Source organism: Anser brachyrhynchus (genome assembly GCF_964034855.1).
Source record: "Anser brachyrhynchus genome assembly, chromosome: 2".
Taxonomy (NCBI): Eukaryota; Metazoa; Chordata; class Aves; order Anseriformes; family Anatidae; genus Anser; species Anser brachyrhynchus.
The window spans coordinates 10,001-26,059 of NC_137695.1; the positions used below are offsets into that span (position 1 = coordinate 10,001).

At 51.6% G+C, this 16,059-nt stretch overlaps 1 protein-coding gene across 1 annotated transcript; it reads right to left on the minus strand.

Annotated features, from left to right (window-relative positions):
• Positions 1-2,234: 2,234 nt before the first annotated feature.
• Positions 2,235-13,340, minus strand: LOC308190255 (uncharacterized protein). The gene is made up of 11 exons (XM_080581330.1): positions 13,291-13,340; positions 11,836-11,948; positions 11,663-11,715; positions 11,511-11,563; positions 11,306-11,411; positions 3,956-4,067; positions 3,782-3,834; positions 3,630-3,682; positions 3,474-3,530; positions 3,298-3,391; positions 2,235-3,121 (listed from the first exon to the last, which is right to left on the minus strand). Exons 4-11 carry the CDS (start codon positions 11,533-11,535, stop codon positions 3,118-3,120), a joined length of 504 nt encoding a protein of 167 aa, XP_080437456.1. The 5' UTR covers positions 11,536-11,563; positions 11,663-11,715; positions 11,836-11,948; positions 13,291-13,340; the 3' UTR covers positions 2,235-3,117.
• Between the last annotated feature and the right edge of the window lie 2,719 nt (positions 13,341-16,059).

Below are 16,059 nucleotides of genomic sequence, written 5' to 3' on the forward strand. Positions count from 1 at the left end.
CTTTTTTGGGTTCCTCCCTAATATCAAGAGTTCTTCCGCCCAATTTTGGGGGACCCCACAATTTTGACGTTCCTTCCCCTAACTTGGGGCTTCAACCCTTCAATTTTGGGGGGAGCTCCCCCCCTCTTATTTTGGCCTTCCTCCCTAATATTAGGCCTAACCCCTAAGAACCTTGACCCCTAACCCTACGGCAACCACGGATCTAACCCTAACCCCTACCCCAACAAACCCTAGAAACCCTAACCCTAAAAACCCTTACAGCCCTAACCCAATAAAATTTACCACACTAAACCCCTGAAGACTGCTCTGGAGGGTCCACATCCAATTCTGGAATTTCACACTTCCATTTAAGTCTTCTTCCCCCCAATTTGGGGGTTTGCCCACCCAATTCTGGGGGTTCCTCCCCTAACTGGGGGGGACACAACCGATTTTGGGGGGGACACAACCGATTTTAGAGTCCCCCACCCTCCTCTTTTGGGTTCCCCCCTAATATTAAAAGTTCTTCCGCGCAATTTTGGGGGACCCCACAATTTTGACGTTCCTTCCCCTAACTTGGGGCTTCAACCCTTCAATTTTGGGGGGCTCCCACCCTCTTAGTTTGGCCTTCCACCCTAATATTGGGCCTAACCCCTAAGAACCCTGACCCCTAACACTACGGCTCCCACGGATCTAACCCTAACCCCTACCCCAAAAAACCCTAGAAACCCTAACCCTAAAAACCCTTACAGTCCTAACCCGATAAAATTTACCACACTAGACCTACACCTAAAAGCCCTAACCCTAAAAATTAAGACCCTCTAAACCCTAACCCAAAAAAGTAAAGATTCTCAAAGCCCTATACCTGGAGACCCTAACCTTAAAAAAAACATTAAGACCTTAAAACCCTAACCCTAAATACCTGACCATAACTAAAACCCTAAGACCCTAACCCTAAAAACCCTATCAACACTAAAACCACAAAATACTTTAAAACCTTAACACACTAACCCCCAAACCCTAACCCTTATACCTCCAGCCCTAACAACCTTAAAATCCTAACCCTAAACCCTGAAAACCCTAACCCTGAAACCCAACCCTAGTGCCTTAGCCCTGAAACCTTAAAACCCTAACACCTTGTTAGAAACACTCTGTAACCAATAACATAGGCTCAGGCAAGAATCTCAGTGAAGTAGCATTTTTATTCACGATTGCAATGGCAGGCGTCCCACAAACTACCTACTAGTTCCATAACACAGTTTATATAAATTTTTTTTTCCTCTCGGTGACCAGGACCCTCCCCAGTTTCCCCATTGACTGGGTAATCCAAGTTCACGATCTACCCGGTGCTTCACTGAAAATACACAGCTGCTGGCCTGTTACAAGTCAATTTTCTTTTTTCCTTGACTGTTTTCCTCTTTGAGGTGGTAATGTTTCTTACACCGTGATTTCCAACCAATTGCTCTAAGGATTCTGGTTGTCTGCATTTCACAAGGTCGTCTGGTAAGCTTTCTTATCACTGCAAGCATATCTCAATACTACCTTCCTTCCCTCTAAACAATGTAACTCTGTGCAAAAACATTTTTATTCCCACAACCTTGATCCCCTTACCCTAAAATCCTTATTCCCTTTAACCCTAACAACTCTAACCACAACCCTAACCCTTCATATCAACCCCCCGACGCTAATGACACTGACTAATGATCCAAACCCCAAACTGCCCCAACCCCAGGCAACCCACAAAGAAACTGACACAAAGCTGAAAACTACAAAAAAAGGCAAAACCCTGGATACAGACCCCAAATCACAAACACGCGACCAAAATGCTACAGAAAAGCCCCAGACGCAGGCCCCAAGCACTACAGCTAGGCCCCAGAAGCTCAAGACACATCCCAAAGCCAAAATGCAAGCCCCAAACGCTACAGAAAAGCCCCCAAACACCAGACGCAGGCTGCAGAAGTCTACAAGCGGGCCACGACCCACCCCCAGACGCAGGCCCCGAAGGTGTACAAGCAACTCCCCGCCCTCCCCAGAGGCACACCCCAAAGGTGTACAAACAGCCCCAAACCCCCAAGACCCAGACCCCTACAGCATAGAAGCAGCTCCCAACCCCATCCCCCAAGGCACATGCCCCAACCCCCCCCAAGGCAAGCCCCAAAGGTGTACAAGCAACTCCCTCCCCACGCTCCCTCCCCAGAGGCAGGCCCCAAAGGTGTACAACCAGCACCCGACCCCCCCCCAGATGCAAGCCCCAAAGGTGCACAAGGCAGCTCCAAACCTCCCCCCCAACCCAGGAGTCCAGTGTACGAGCAGCTCTCAACCCCTCCCCAACGCAGGCTCCTATACTGTACAACCAGCTCTGAACCCCCCCCACTCCCCAGACACAGGCACCAAGACCCTGCAGAGAAGGCCCCAAGGGTGTGCAAGCAGCTCCCAACCACCCCCCCCCGAGGCAAGCCCCAAAGCCGCATACAGGGAAGCCCCTAGCGTGTACAAGCAACTCACAACCCCTCCCAACTGCAGGCCCCAAAAGCGTAGAAGCAGCTCCCAACTCCCCAAACGTAGGCACCTACAGTGGACAAGCACCTCTCAACCACCCCCCAGCTGCAGACCCCAAAGCTGTACAAGCAGCTACAAACCATGCCCAAGGCAGGACCCTGCAGTGTACAAGCAGCTCTCACCCCCCCCCCCCCAGATACAAGTCCCAAAGGTGGACAAGCAGCTCCCAACCCCCTCCAGATGCAAGTCCCAAAGATGTACAAGCAGCTCCCAACCCACTTCAGATGTAGATCCCTACATTGTACAAGCAGCTCCCAACCCCCACAGATACAGATCCCTACATTGTAGGAGCAGCTTCCAACCCCCCCAGATGCAGGCCCTGACCCCACCCCCAAAACACAGTCCCCAAAGGTGTACAAGCAGCTCCACACCCCCCCCAAGACACAGGCCCCAAAAGCCTAAACATATGCCAAGCAAGTACTAATGCAGGTGCCAAATGCTACAGACAGGCCCAAAAGCACAGGCACACGCCCCAGATGCTCGAGGCCGAGACGTAACTTGGCTTTCTGAATTACTGGAAAGCGGCTTTCCTTCTCAGCGAGGTGTGCGCAGGCTAGACAGGATGGGGCTTCAGGCACCTCTTCACCTGTGGAAACACACTGCCATCAGGCACTGCCATGCCAGACAAGCTTTTTCTGTTAAAACACCCTTCTCAGATGCCCCGCGGCATTCCAGTGACCTGCTTTGCTCCGATTCTAAAGACTAGTGTCACAGCCCACCTTGCCTGTGGCACCTGACCAACAGAAGAGAAAGCAACCATACCGTTTGGAAACCGTCACTGCACGTGCCGCTCCTTGATGCTCTGTAACCTCTTCTGAAATCCTCAGCCACTTCTGTGTAGAGCCTGCCATGACACCTGCAAAGCAAGATGGATACCCTTCGCAGTCACCTTGCGCAACTTGGCCATTCTGCTCCAACCCCACTCACGACCAGCCTGCCCTTCTCGTGCTGCTCTTCAGAGTGCAGCTTGGCCCCTCTGAGTCTGTGCAAGGCACCTGCGAAAAAAAAAGAAAAGCATAGGCCGCGGCAGCATCCAAAGCCGCAGCACAGCTAGGACAGGTACTCTCACCTGCTCCCTTACTCTGCCCCCTCACCTGCCCTCGAGGCAGATGCTTCCATCTGCTCTCTTAAGCCAGCTACAACACCTCTGGAATATAAACAGGACTTTAACTGTATTTTGTGTAGTTAAGTAACTGCAGTGACAACCGCACCCCTAAAATAACTGCTACATCTGTTCATCGCTCACCTTGCCAAAACCAGCTCTGGTCGTGAAGTCCCAGGTTCTACGCTGTGTTTCAGCTTTAACAAATGAAAACAGTCAGAAGATAATCATTCAGCTGCCAGCATTAGCACCCATCCCTCAACAACACAAGGGACCCCCATGGCTAATTTTATCATTTCAATACAGCAGCCCCCTTACCTCAGCACCTGGAAAGTAGATCAAGCCAGTCACCGGGTTGCCTACCGAGTCCTTGACAGTTCCAAAAGGAGCTCTTTCCTGTGACCAGTTCCTCCTAAGGTTTACCCCTCTACTGGGGAGGGGAACGAAATACAAACAAAAAATCAAAACCCCACATCTGCGAGCTTTCAAGATTCAATGACAGACCTCTCCTCTAGCACTATTCAAGCACTACGCAAACAGCTGCTCGCAAGCAGCTCAGGTCTCCCCCTCCACATTTGCCAAACACCACAGAGATGACTCTGTGCCAGCTGCCCTTCAGTACGTGCCCAGAGGCAGACCGGATGTCTTTGCCAAAACACTCCGGACAATGTATTAGTACACCGATGGACCGCCACGTTAGTTACCATCACTAACTGCCAGGCAGGACAGCTCCAGGCCAAACACACACACACAGGCATGCTACAAACATTACGAACAAAACACAGAACACAAGGCGCAAAAAAAAAGAGGACTCCCAGAGGGAAGCCCTACAGCAAGTCAGAACAGGTGCTCTGCAGCAGACCCAAGGAGAGACTCAAATGTCACGACATGCGACTGGAAGCAACTGCCAGAACTGGGATGATGGAGGCATAAAAAGCCTGCCTTCAAGGCAAGAGACCAGAAGGATGGGGAGTGCAAACCCCAGAAGAAATCTCTTAGGAAATGAATTCCCAAGACAGAGCTCCTGATGAAGCCCACATGACTTCTGCAAGAGCGAGGATGGAAGCAGATGCCATCTGAAACCGAATATGATGCACAAGACCTGAAACACATCTGCGCTTCAGGCTGTGACTGCAAGACAAGACGTGCTCAGATCAGCCCTACAATGATGAAACAAGCATTTAGGACCTTTGGTGTGGCTAACAAGTTGCCCATCTAATCCGTCCAGTGGAAAAAGGCAATGAGGATATCAAGACCTGAGGAGCGAGTAACATATGATGATCACATCAAGAAACATTTGATACAAAAAAATTACACGCACAGAAGAAATGATCTCTTTAGGCTCCCACTGCAAGACAAGAAATGCTCAGCTTCTGTTTGAGCATCAGCATTATTCCAGTGAGGTCAAGTGTTCAACACCCTCAGGACGGCTTCCCCAGGGCCTGCCAAGCACCAGGAGCAACAGCACAGACAACACAGAACACAGACACCAAGCTGGAACTGCCCTGCCTGGGACATGCTCAAGCACTACCTGACAGAATCCCACGCCCCCATACACTGTCTGACTGTGATCAATCCTAAAAGGCCCCATCCACAGCAATGACTTAAAAGCACAGACCCTCGCCCTATGTGTGCATTCAAAACCCGAAAGCAAACATAGCACTTGCCCCCGCAACTTAGCTTAGGAATGACGGGAGGCAGGTTCCATCCTCATCAAGGAACACAAAGGCTAGCCAGGACATTGCTTCCGGCACGAGGCTCCTCTTCACCTGCAGAAATAAAGTGCCATCGGCACTGGCACACCAGCCAAACGTCTTCCAGTGAAACACCCACCTCAAAAACAAAACAGTAGTCCACTGACCTGCTCTGCTACTGAAGTCAGATAGACCAACTCCAGACAACTGCCCGCCTTCCCCTGCCAACCACCCCCAAACACACAGTATTTGCCCCTGGACTTAATTCTCAGGGTCACAATCCATCCTCAAGGTGGACCACAGAGGCCAACTAGGATGTTCCCACTATCTTCTTCGTCCCCGGAAAAGAGGAGTCACCCAGAGGTGGGACCAATAGACTACCAAACCAAAAACAATGCCCTTTTCCCAACTTTTCTCCACTCACCTTCCCGATCCAGGCTTAGCGCTTCCATTTACTGTGCTGAGCCAAGGTCACATAGCTTAGACCAAGGAGAAAGAACAAACAAAAATGACAATCCACAAAACAGTCTATACCCACTCCTCTTCTTTCCTCCCCTACCCCAACAGCCAAGAAGCCCCAGACCCACGTTCCCCAACCCAGTACCACCGCTTCGCTCACCTAACATCCCAAGGAGATGCATCACCCTCGTGCCTCATTCAAGTGTCCGTGCCCATGCCCTGGGCTACAAGAAACAAAAAGAGAAGGTCATATCCGTGATGGACACGTAAACAGTACAGCTCCTTGCAGAGGACTCAAACGCAGAGACGAGAGCCAGAAAAAAAAAAACCACACCCTCAGGTCCACAAATACCAAAAGGCCATGAATGCACAGCAGCCCCAACAGGGGTAATCACAGACTTCTCCTTTACAGATGAGAACGGTGACCCCTGCTCAGTCTCTCCGTAATACTGCACTTATGCGGTCAAGCCCCTTCTGATGCGTACTGAAGCTCCTTGTGAAGCCTCTGGACAGTTATGCAAATGACTTGATATACCTAGAGATTAGAAGATAACTCAAAAAAAAGGAACCGTACCCTACCATTTCCCAAAAACAAGTTAGCCAGCAACACCTCCTAAGCACACCTCTATTACGTGAATTCCAAGCACTTAAAAACTAGAAGGCTGCAACGTCTAAACACTCTACAGCCACACAAACCACAGGCAAAAGCTCCAAAAATAAAACAAACTGTCCCTAACCCTGAAAAAGACCACCCCTTACACGCCTACTGCTGCTCTTTTCAGATGCATGCTTACACAGGGAGCTTCGATGATACTTATCTCCTAAACCCTGCTCCATCACTTTGCCACCAAGGTTGTAACTTTGATAATATTTGCCTTAATTCTGCAGAAATCATAACGGACCCAGAACCACAAAGCAAACACACAAAGTAACACTGCCATCCTATCCGTAAACACGCTATAACAATTACTCACCTGAAGAAGAGCTGCATGCAATACAGGCACCTATTATTAGATTGGTTTACTCTAACAGGTCCTACTAGTTGTTACCTCACAAAGATGGGCGTACCGGTCTCTACGTTGAAACGCATCAGTCTGTAGACTCTGACCCACCTAAAGACCCCTGCAACTGACTGAAGTAAAAACAAAGCACTTACCCCAAAGTGCAGCCCAGGCAGAATGAGCTCTCTGATGGGATGCCTGTGACTCAATTACCACTAGGCCCTGCCTGGGACCCAAAGCCAATCACCTGGGAAAGGGGAGGGGCAAAGCACAAAGTAGAAAGAGGAGAAGCAACACCTGTGGTTTATGTATCTATTTATATGGCTTAGCTCAACAGCATGCAGGGTGCAGACAAGAGAACTGGGTTGTTTCTAGAAGCAACAATCCCCATGTTTTGGCTTCAGCTTTGAATATTGAAAGCTTTTCTCCTCTACAACTCCTGTCTCAGGAACCAAACAGCATTGCAGTGACCTGCTTTGCTCCTATTCTAAAGACTATCACAGCCCACCTTGCCTGTGGCACCTGATAAGCAGAACAGAAAGCAACCACAGCAATAAAAGCCACTGCACCCTCAGGACAGTTACTCTCATCCCCTCCTTTACCTCAGCCGCTTACCTACCCCACGTGGCAGATGCTTCCACCCGTTCTCTGAAGCCACCTAGAGCACCTCCAAAAGAGAAACTGGAATTTTACTCTATTGGATGTAGTTAAAAAAACTGCAGCGACAACCGCACCCCAAAAATAACACCTACCTCTGTTCATCACTCACCAGAGTCACTCCAGAGGCAGCTCGGGTCGTGACGTCCTGTACTGCACACTGCGTTTCAGCCTGAACAAACGAAAACACAGTCAGAAGACAAACATTCAGCTGACAGCATTAGCACCCATCCCTCAACAACAGAAGTGACCCCATATTTAATGGTTTCGTTTCAAAACAGCAGTCCACTTGCCTCTGTACCTGCAAGTTAGATCCAAGCTTCAAAGGAACGGCCACCATCACCCATGCCACCTGGGAACACAGAAGGACAAAATGACCACTGTGCTTGCAAGCCACCACCTGCCACATTGCTCCTCTGTCCCAAACAGCCTCACCTCAGACCCTCAGAGGGAAACACCTGAATGTCTTCCCTTTGCATCAGATCAGGGATCACCAGGCTGATAAAATTCTCACCTTCCCTCACTGCTCCGTGACACGGGGATTTCCCTGTCCAAGACTGCACGAAACCCCTGCAGAGACAAGAGAAAAGCACACCCTGAGGCACCTCACAGCCACAGCGTACCTGCTGCAATACCTCTCTCTTCCCAGCTCCTTTACTTCAGCTCCTCACCAGCTCTGAGATTCTTCGCTTCAGTTTCCCCATTGACTGGGTAATCCAGGTTCACAATCTATCCGGTGCTTCACTGAAAATACACAGCTGCTGGCCTGTTACAAGTCAATTTTCTTTTTTCCTTGACTGTTTTCCTCTTTGAGGTGGTAATGTTTCTTACACCGTGATTTCCAACCAATTGCTCTAAGGATTCTGGTTGTCTGCATTTCACAAGGTCGTCTGGTAAGCTTTCTTATCACTGCAAGCATATCTCAATACTACCTTCCTTCCCTCTAAACGATGTAACTCTGTGCAAAAACATTTTTATTCCCACAACCTTGATCCCCTTACCCTAAAATCCTTATTCCCTTTAACCCTAACAACTCTAACCACAACCCTAACCCTTCATATCAACCCCCCGACGCTAATGACACTGACTAATGATCCAAACCCCAAACTGCCCCAACCCCAGGCAACTCACAAAGAAACTGACACAAAGCTGAAAACTACAATAAAAGGCAAAACCCTGGATACAGACCCCAAATCACAAACACGCGACCAAAATGCTACAGAAAAGCCCCAGACGCAGGCCCCAAGCACTACAGCTAGGCCCCAGAAGCTCAAGACACATCCCAAAGCCAAAATGCAAGCCCCAAACGCTACAGAAAAGCCCCCAAACACCAGACACCCTCCCCAGAGGCACGCCCCAAAGGTGTACAAACAGCCCCAACCCCCCAAGACCCAGACCCCTACAGCATAGAAGCAGCTCCCAACCCCACCCCCAAGGCACATGCCCCAACCCCCCCCCCCCCCCGCAAGGCAGGCCCTAACAGTGTGCAAGCAGCTCCCACCCCCCCAGACCCAGGCCCCAAAGGTGTACAAGCAGGCCCCTACAGTATACAAGCAGCTCACAACCACCTCCCTCCCAGAGGCAGGCCCCAACCCCCTCCAGATGCAAGCCCGAAAGGTGTACAACCAGCTCCAACCCCCCCCCCACCAAGACGCAGGCCCCAAGCCCCCCCAGACACAGGCCCCAAAGGTGTACAAGCAACTCCCTCCCCACCCTCCCTCCCCAGAGGCAGGCCCCAAAGGTGTACAACCAGCACCCGACCCCCCCCCACATACAAGCCCCAAAGGTGCACAAGGCAGCTCCAAACCTCCCCCCCCCATCCCAGGCGTCCAGTGTACGAGCAGCTCCCAACCCTCCCCCCCAACGCAGGCTCCTATACTGTACAACCAGCTCTGAACCCCCCCCACTCCCCAGACGCAGGCACCAAGCCCCCGCAGAGGCAGGCCCCAAGGGTGTGCAAGCAGCTCCCAAGCCCCCCCCCCCCCCCAAGAGGCAGGCCCCAAAGCTGTAAAAACAGCCCCAACCCCCCAAGACCCAGACCCCTACAGCATAAAAGCAGCTCCCAACCCCACCCCCAAGGGGCATGCCCCAACCCCCCCCCCAAGGCAGGCCCTAACAGTGTGCAAGCAGCTCCCAACCCCCCCCAGATGCAAGTCCCAAAGGTGCACAAGCAGCTCCAAACCTCCCCCCCCAACCCAGGCGTCCAGTGTACGAGCAGCTCCCAACTCCGCCCCCCCCCCCCCAACGCAGGCTCCTACACTACAACCAGCTCTGAACCCCGCCCCCCACACTCACCAGACGCAGGCACCAAGCCCCCGCAGAGGCAGACCCCAAGGGTGTGCAAGCAGCTTCCAACCCCTCCCCCCCCGAGGCAGGCCCCAAAGCCCCATAGAGGGAAGCCCCTAGCGTGTACAAGCAACTCACAACCCTCCCCAGAGGCATGCCCCAAAGGTGTAAAAACAGCCCCAACCCCCCAAGACCCAGACCCCTACAGCGTAGAAGCAGCTCCCAACCCCACCCCCGAGGCACATGCCCCAACCCCGCCCCCCAAGGCAGGCCCCAAAGGTGTACAAGCAGCTCCCAACCCCCCCCCAGAGGCAAGTACCAAAGGTGTACAAGCAGCTCCCAACCCCCCCCCCAGAGGCAAGCCCCAAAGGTGCACAAGCAGCTCCAAACCTCCCCCCCCCAACCCAGGCTTCCAGTGTACGAGCAGCTCCCAACCACCCCCCAACGCAGGCTCCTACACTACAACCAGCTCTGAACCCCCCCCGCTCCCCAGACGCAGGCACCAAGCCCCCGCAGAGGCAGGCCCCACGGGTGTGCAAGCAGCTCACAACAACCCCCCCCCCAGAGGCAGGCCCCAAAGCCCCATAGAGGGAAGCCCCTAGCGTGTACAAGCAACTCAAAACCCCTCCCAGCTGCAGACCCCAAAGCTGTACAAGCAGCTACAAACCATGCCCAAGGCAGGACCCTGCAGTGTACAAGCAGCTCCCAACTCCCCCCCCCAGATACAAGTCCCAAAGATGGACAAGCAGCTCCCAACCCCCCCCAGATGCAAGTCCCAAAGGTGGACAAGCAGCTCCCAACCCCCCCCCCAGATGCAGATCCCTGCATTGTACAAGCAGCTCCCAACACCCACCCCCAAATGCAAGCCCATACTGTGTACAAGCAACTCCCAACCCCCACAGATACAGATCCCTACACTGTAGGAGCAGCTTCCAACCCCCCCAGATGCAGGCCCTGACACCCCCCCCCCAAAACACAGTCCCCAAAGGTGTTCAAGCAACTCCCACCCCCCCCCCCATATGCAAGCCCCAAAGGTGTACAAGCAGCTCCACACCCCCCCAAGACACAGGCCCCAAAAGCCTAAACATACGCCAAGAAAGTACTAATGCAGGTGCCAAATGCTACAGACAGGCCCAAAAGCACAGGCACACGCCCCAGATGCTCGAGGCCGAGACATAACTTGGCTTTCTGAATTACTGGAAAGCAGCTTTCATTCTCAGCGAGGTGTGCGCAGGCTAGACAGGATGGGGCTTCAGGCAGCTCTTCACCTGTGGAAACACACTGCCATCAGGCACTGCCATGCCAGACAAGCTTTTTCTGTTAAAACACCCTTCTCAGATGCCCTGCGGCATTCAAGTGACCTGCTTTGCTCCGATTCTAAAGACTAGTGTCACAGCCCACCTTGCCTGTGGCACCTGACCAACAGAAGAGAAAGCAACCATACCGTTTGGAAACCGTCACTGCACGTGCCGCTCCTTGATGCTCTGTAACCTCTTCTGAAATCCTCAGCCACTTCTGTGTAGAGCCTGCCATGACACCTGCAAAGCAAGATGGATACCCTTCGCAGTCACCTTGCGCAACTTGGCCATTCTGCTCCAACCCCACTCACGACCAGCCTGCCCTTCTCGTGCTGCTCTTCAGAGTGCAGCTTGGCCCCTCTGAGTCTGTGCGAGGCACCTGCGAAAGAAAAAGAAAAGCATAGGCCGCGGCAGCATCCAAAGCCGCAGCACAGCTAGGACAGGTACTCTCATCTGCTCCCTTACTCTGCCCCCTCACCTGCCCTCGAGGCAGATGCTTCCATCTGCTCTCTTAAGCCAGCTACAACACCTCTGGAATATAAACAGGACTTTAACTGTATTTTGTGTAGTTAAGTAACTGCAGTGACAACCGCACCCCTAAAATAACTGCTACATCTGTTCATCGCTCACCTTGCCAAAACCAGCTCTGGTCGTGAAGTCCCAGGTCGTACGCTGTGTTTCAGCTTTAACAAATGAAAACAGTCAGAAAATAATCATTCAGCTGCCAGCATTAGCACCCATCCCTCAACAACACAAGGGACCCCATGGCTAATTTTATCATTTCAAAACAGCAGCCCCCTTACCTCAGCACCTGGAAAGTAGATCAAGCCAGTCACCGGGTTGCCTACCGAGTCCTTGACAGTTCCAAAAGGAGCTCTTTCCTGTGACCAGTTCCTCCTAAGGTTTACCCCTCCTACTGGGGAGGGGAACGAAATACAAACAAAAAATCAAAACTCCATATCTGCGAGCTTTCAAGATTCAATGACAGACCTCTCCTCTAGCACTATTCAAGCACTATGCAAACAGCTGCTCGCAAGCAGCTCAGGTCTCCCCCTCCACATTTGCCAAACACCACAGAGATGACTCTGTGCCAGCTGCCCTTCAGTACGTGCCCAGAGGCAGACCGGATGTCTTTGCCAAAACACTCCAGACAATGTATTAGTACACCGCCACGTTAGTTACCATCACTAACTGCCAGGCAGGACAGCTCCAGGCCAAACACACACACACAGGCACGCTACAAACGTTACGAACAAAACACAGAACACAAGGCACAAAAAAAAAGAGGACTCAAAGAGGGAAGCCCTACAGCAAGTCAGAACAGGTGCTCTGCAGCAGACTCAAGGAGAGATTCAAGTGTCACGACATGCGACTGGAAGCAACTGCCAGAACTGGGATGATGGAGGCATAAAAAGCCTGCCTTTAAGACAAGAAACCAGAAGGATGGGGAGTGCAAACCCCAGAAGAAATCTCTTAGGAAATGAATTCCCAAGCAAGAGCTCCTGATGCGACCCAGATGACTTCTGCAAGAGTGAGGATGGAAACAGATGCCATCTGAAACCGAATATGATGCACAAGACCTGAAACACATCTGCGCTTTAAGCTGCGACTGCAATACAAGAAGTGCTCGGATCAGACCCATGATGACAAAACAAGCATTTAGGACCTTTGGTACGGCTAACAAGTTGCTTTTCTAGTCTGTCCAGTGCAAAAAGCAATGAGGATATCAAGACCTGAGGAGCACGTAACATGATGATCACATCAAGAAACATTTGACACAAAGACCCGAGGAGTGCATGACACAGAACACACACTGCAGAAGCAGCACTACAAGACAAATAAACAGATGGGAACTGTCCTGCCTGGCACATACACTCACACTACAAAATACCCCCTGCTCCTTCTATTAGCCTGGTGACCCAGCCTCAAGCAGCCTGAAGGTGACCCAGCCTCAACCACCCTCACAGTGCCACCAAGTATATTCAGCCGGCTGGCTCCATGCTGCTCCGGCTCCCAGCTCCCATCAGCCACACCACATATGCAAATACCAGGCGCCCCTCAACTTAGCTCTCAGATTGCTGGATGGTAAATTCCCTCCACCTCAAGAAATGCACAGACACTGAGAGACATCTGAGTCCATGGCCAGGCTTATCATCATCTGCAAAAACAGCGTACCAGCATTCACTAGCACACCGGCCCTGATGCCCACCTCCTCCGCAATACTGACTACCACTGAAGCAACATACGGTTGTGCTCACCCGTTCCTGTCTGAGTCCAAGCTCCAACAGCACAGCCAGTATCACCCACACCACCTGGGAAAACAAAGGGATAAAATGATCGTTGTGTTCTCAAGTAATCACCCACCACACTGCTCCTCTATCCCACCCAGCCTCACCTCAGACCCTCAGCAGATTCTGAGGAAGGCCTGCTGCAGCACCTGCTAAACCAGGGGAAACACTTCAAGGACTTGCCTTAGGGGGACCTTGCTTAGGGACACTGACTGGGCTGACGACCCTCTCGCCTTTCCTCAGCACTCCACAATGTGGGGATTCACCTCTCCAAGGCTTCAAGAAGCACCCACAAAAGAAAAAAAAAAAAGGCAGATCATCAGGCATCTCACAGGCACAGCCTACCTGCTGCAATACCTCTCTTTCACTAGCTCTTTTTCTTCAGCTGCTCACATGCTCCAACTCGGCCGGGCCAGCACCACAGACTGGTGGTGCTTTCCACACTGCTGGAAAGCAGGCTTTATCCTCAAGGCACGTGCAGGCTAGATGAGATGGGGCTCCAGGCACCTCTTCACCTGTGGAAACACACTGCCATCAGACACCGCCATGCCAGACAAACTTTTCCTGTTAAAACACCCTTCTCAGATGCCCTGCGGCATTCCAGTGACCTGCTTTGCTCCAATTCTAAAGACTGATGTCACAGCCCACCTTGCCTGTGGCACCTGATCAACAGAAGAGAAAGCAACCGCAGCGCTTGGAAACCATCCCTGCACGTGCTGCTCCTTGTCACTCTCCGGCCTCATCTCAAATCCTCAGCCACTTCTGTGGAGAGCCTGCCATGGCACCTGCAAAGCAAGACAGAGACCTTTCATAGTCACCTCGTGCTACTTGGCCATTCCGCTCCAACCCAGCTCATGACCAGCCCCCCTACTTAAGCAGCTCTTCAGAATGCAGTTTGCTCCTTTGAGCCTGTGCGAGACACCTGTGAAAGAGGAAGAAAAGCATAGGCTAAGGCAGCATCCAAAGCCGCAGCACAGCTAGGACAGTTACTCTCATCTGCTGCCTTACCTCTACCCGCTTACCTACCCCGAGGCAGATGCTTCCATCTGCCCTCTTAAGCCAGCTACAACACCTCTAAAACAGAATAGAGGGGTCACTTAGAGTGACAGTGAGAACCGCAACCCAACTTTAACTGCTCCATTTGTTCATCGCTCACCTTGCCAGAGGCAGCTCTGGGTGTGACGTCCCAGGTTGTACGCTGTGTTTCAGCTTTAACAAATGAAAACATAGAAGGTAATCATTCAGCTGCCAGCATTAGCACCCATCCCTCAACAACACAAGGGACCCCATTTCCAATGTTATTGTAACAAAACAGCAGACAACTTGCCTCGGCACCTAGAAAGTAGATCAAGCCAGTCACTGGGTTGCCTACCGAGTTCTTGACAGTTCCAAAAGGAGCTCTTTCCTTTGACCGGTTCCTCCTAAGGTTTATCTAGGACTGGAGAAAAATAAAAACACTCCACATCTGCGAGCTTTCAAGATTCAATGACAGACCTCTCCTCTAGCACTACTCAAGCACTATGCAAACAGCTGCTCGCAAGCAGCTCAGGTCTCCCCCTCCACATTTGCCAAACACCACAGAGATGACTCTGTGCCAGCTGCCCTTCAGTACGTGCCCAGAGGCAGACCGGATGTCTTTGCCAAAACAGTCCGGACAATGTATTAGTACACCGATGGACCGCCACGTTAGTTACCATCACTAACTGCCAGGCAGGACAGCTCCAGGCCAAACACACACACACAGGCATGCTACAAACATTACGAACAAAACACAGAACACAAGGCGCAAAAAAAAAGAGGACTCCCAGAGGGAAGCCCTACAGCAAGTCAGAACAGGTGCTCTGCAGCAGACCCAAGGAGAGACTCAAATGTCACGACATGCGACTGGAAGCAACTGCCAGAACTGGGATGATGGAGGCATAAAAAGCCTGCCTTCAAGGCAAGAGACCAGAAGGATGGGGAGTGCAAACCCCAGAAGAAAAATGCTTCGGAAATGAACTCCCAAGACAGAGCTCCTGATGAAGCCCACATGACTTCCACAACAGCGAGGATGGAAACAGATGCCATCTGAAACCGAATATGATACACAAGACCTGAAATACATCTGCGCTTTAAGCTGCGACTGCAAGACAAGAAGTGCTCAGATCAGCCCTACGATGATGAAACAAGCATTTAGGACCTTTGGTGTGGCTAACAAGTTGCCCATCTAATCCGTCCAGTGGAAAAAGGCAATGAGGATATCAAGACCTGAGGAGCGTGTAACATATGATAATCGCATCAAGAAACATTTGATACAAAAAAATTACACGCACAGAAGAAATGATCTCTTTAGGCTCCCACTGCAAGACAAGAAATGCTCAGCTTCCGTTTGAGCATCAGCATTATTCCAGTGAGGTCAAATGTTCAACACCCTCAGGAAGGCTTCCCCAGGGCCTGCCAAGCACCAGGAGCAACAGCACAGCACAGACAACACAGAACACAGACACCAAGCTGGAACTGCCCTGCCTGGCACATGCTCAAGCCCTACCTGACAGAATCTCACACCCCCATACACTGTCTGACCGTGATCAATCCTAAAAGGCCCCATCCACAGTAATGACTTAAAAGCACAGACCCTCGCCCTATGTGTGCATTCAAAACCCGAAAGCAAACATAGCACTTGCCCCACAACTTAGCTTGGGAATGATGGGAGGCAGGTTCCATCCTCATCAAGGAACACGAAGGCTAGCCAGGACATTG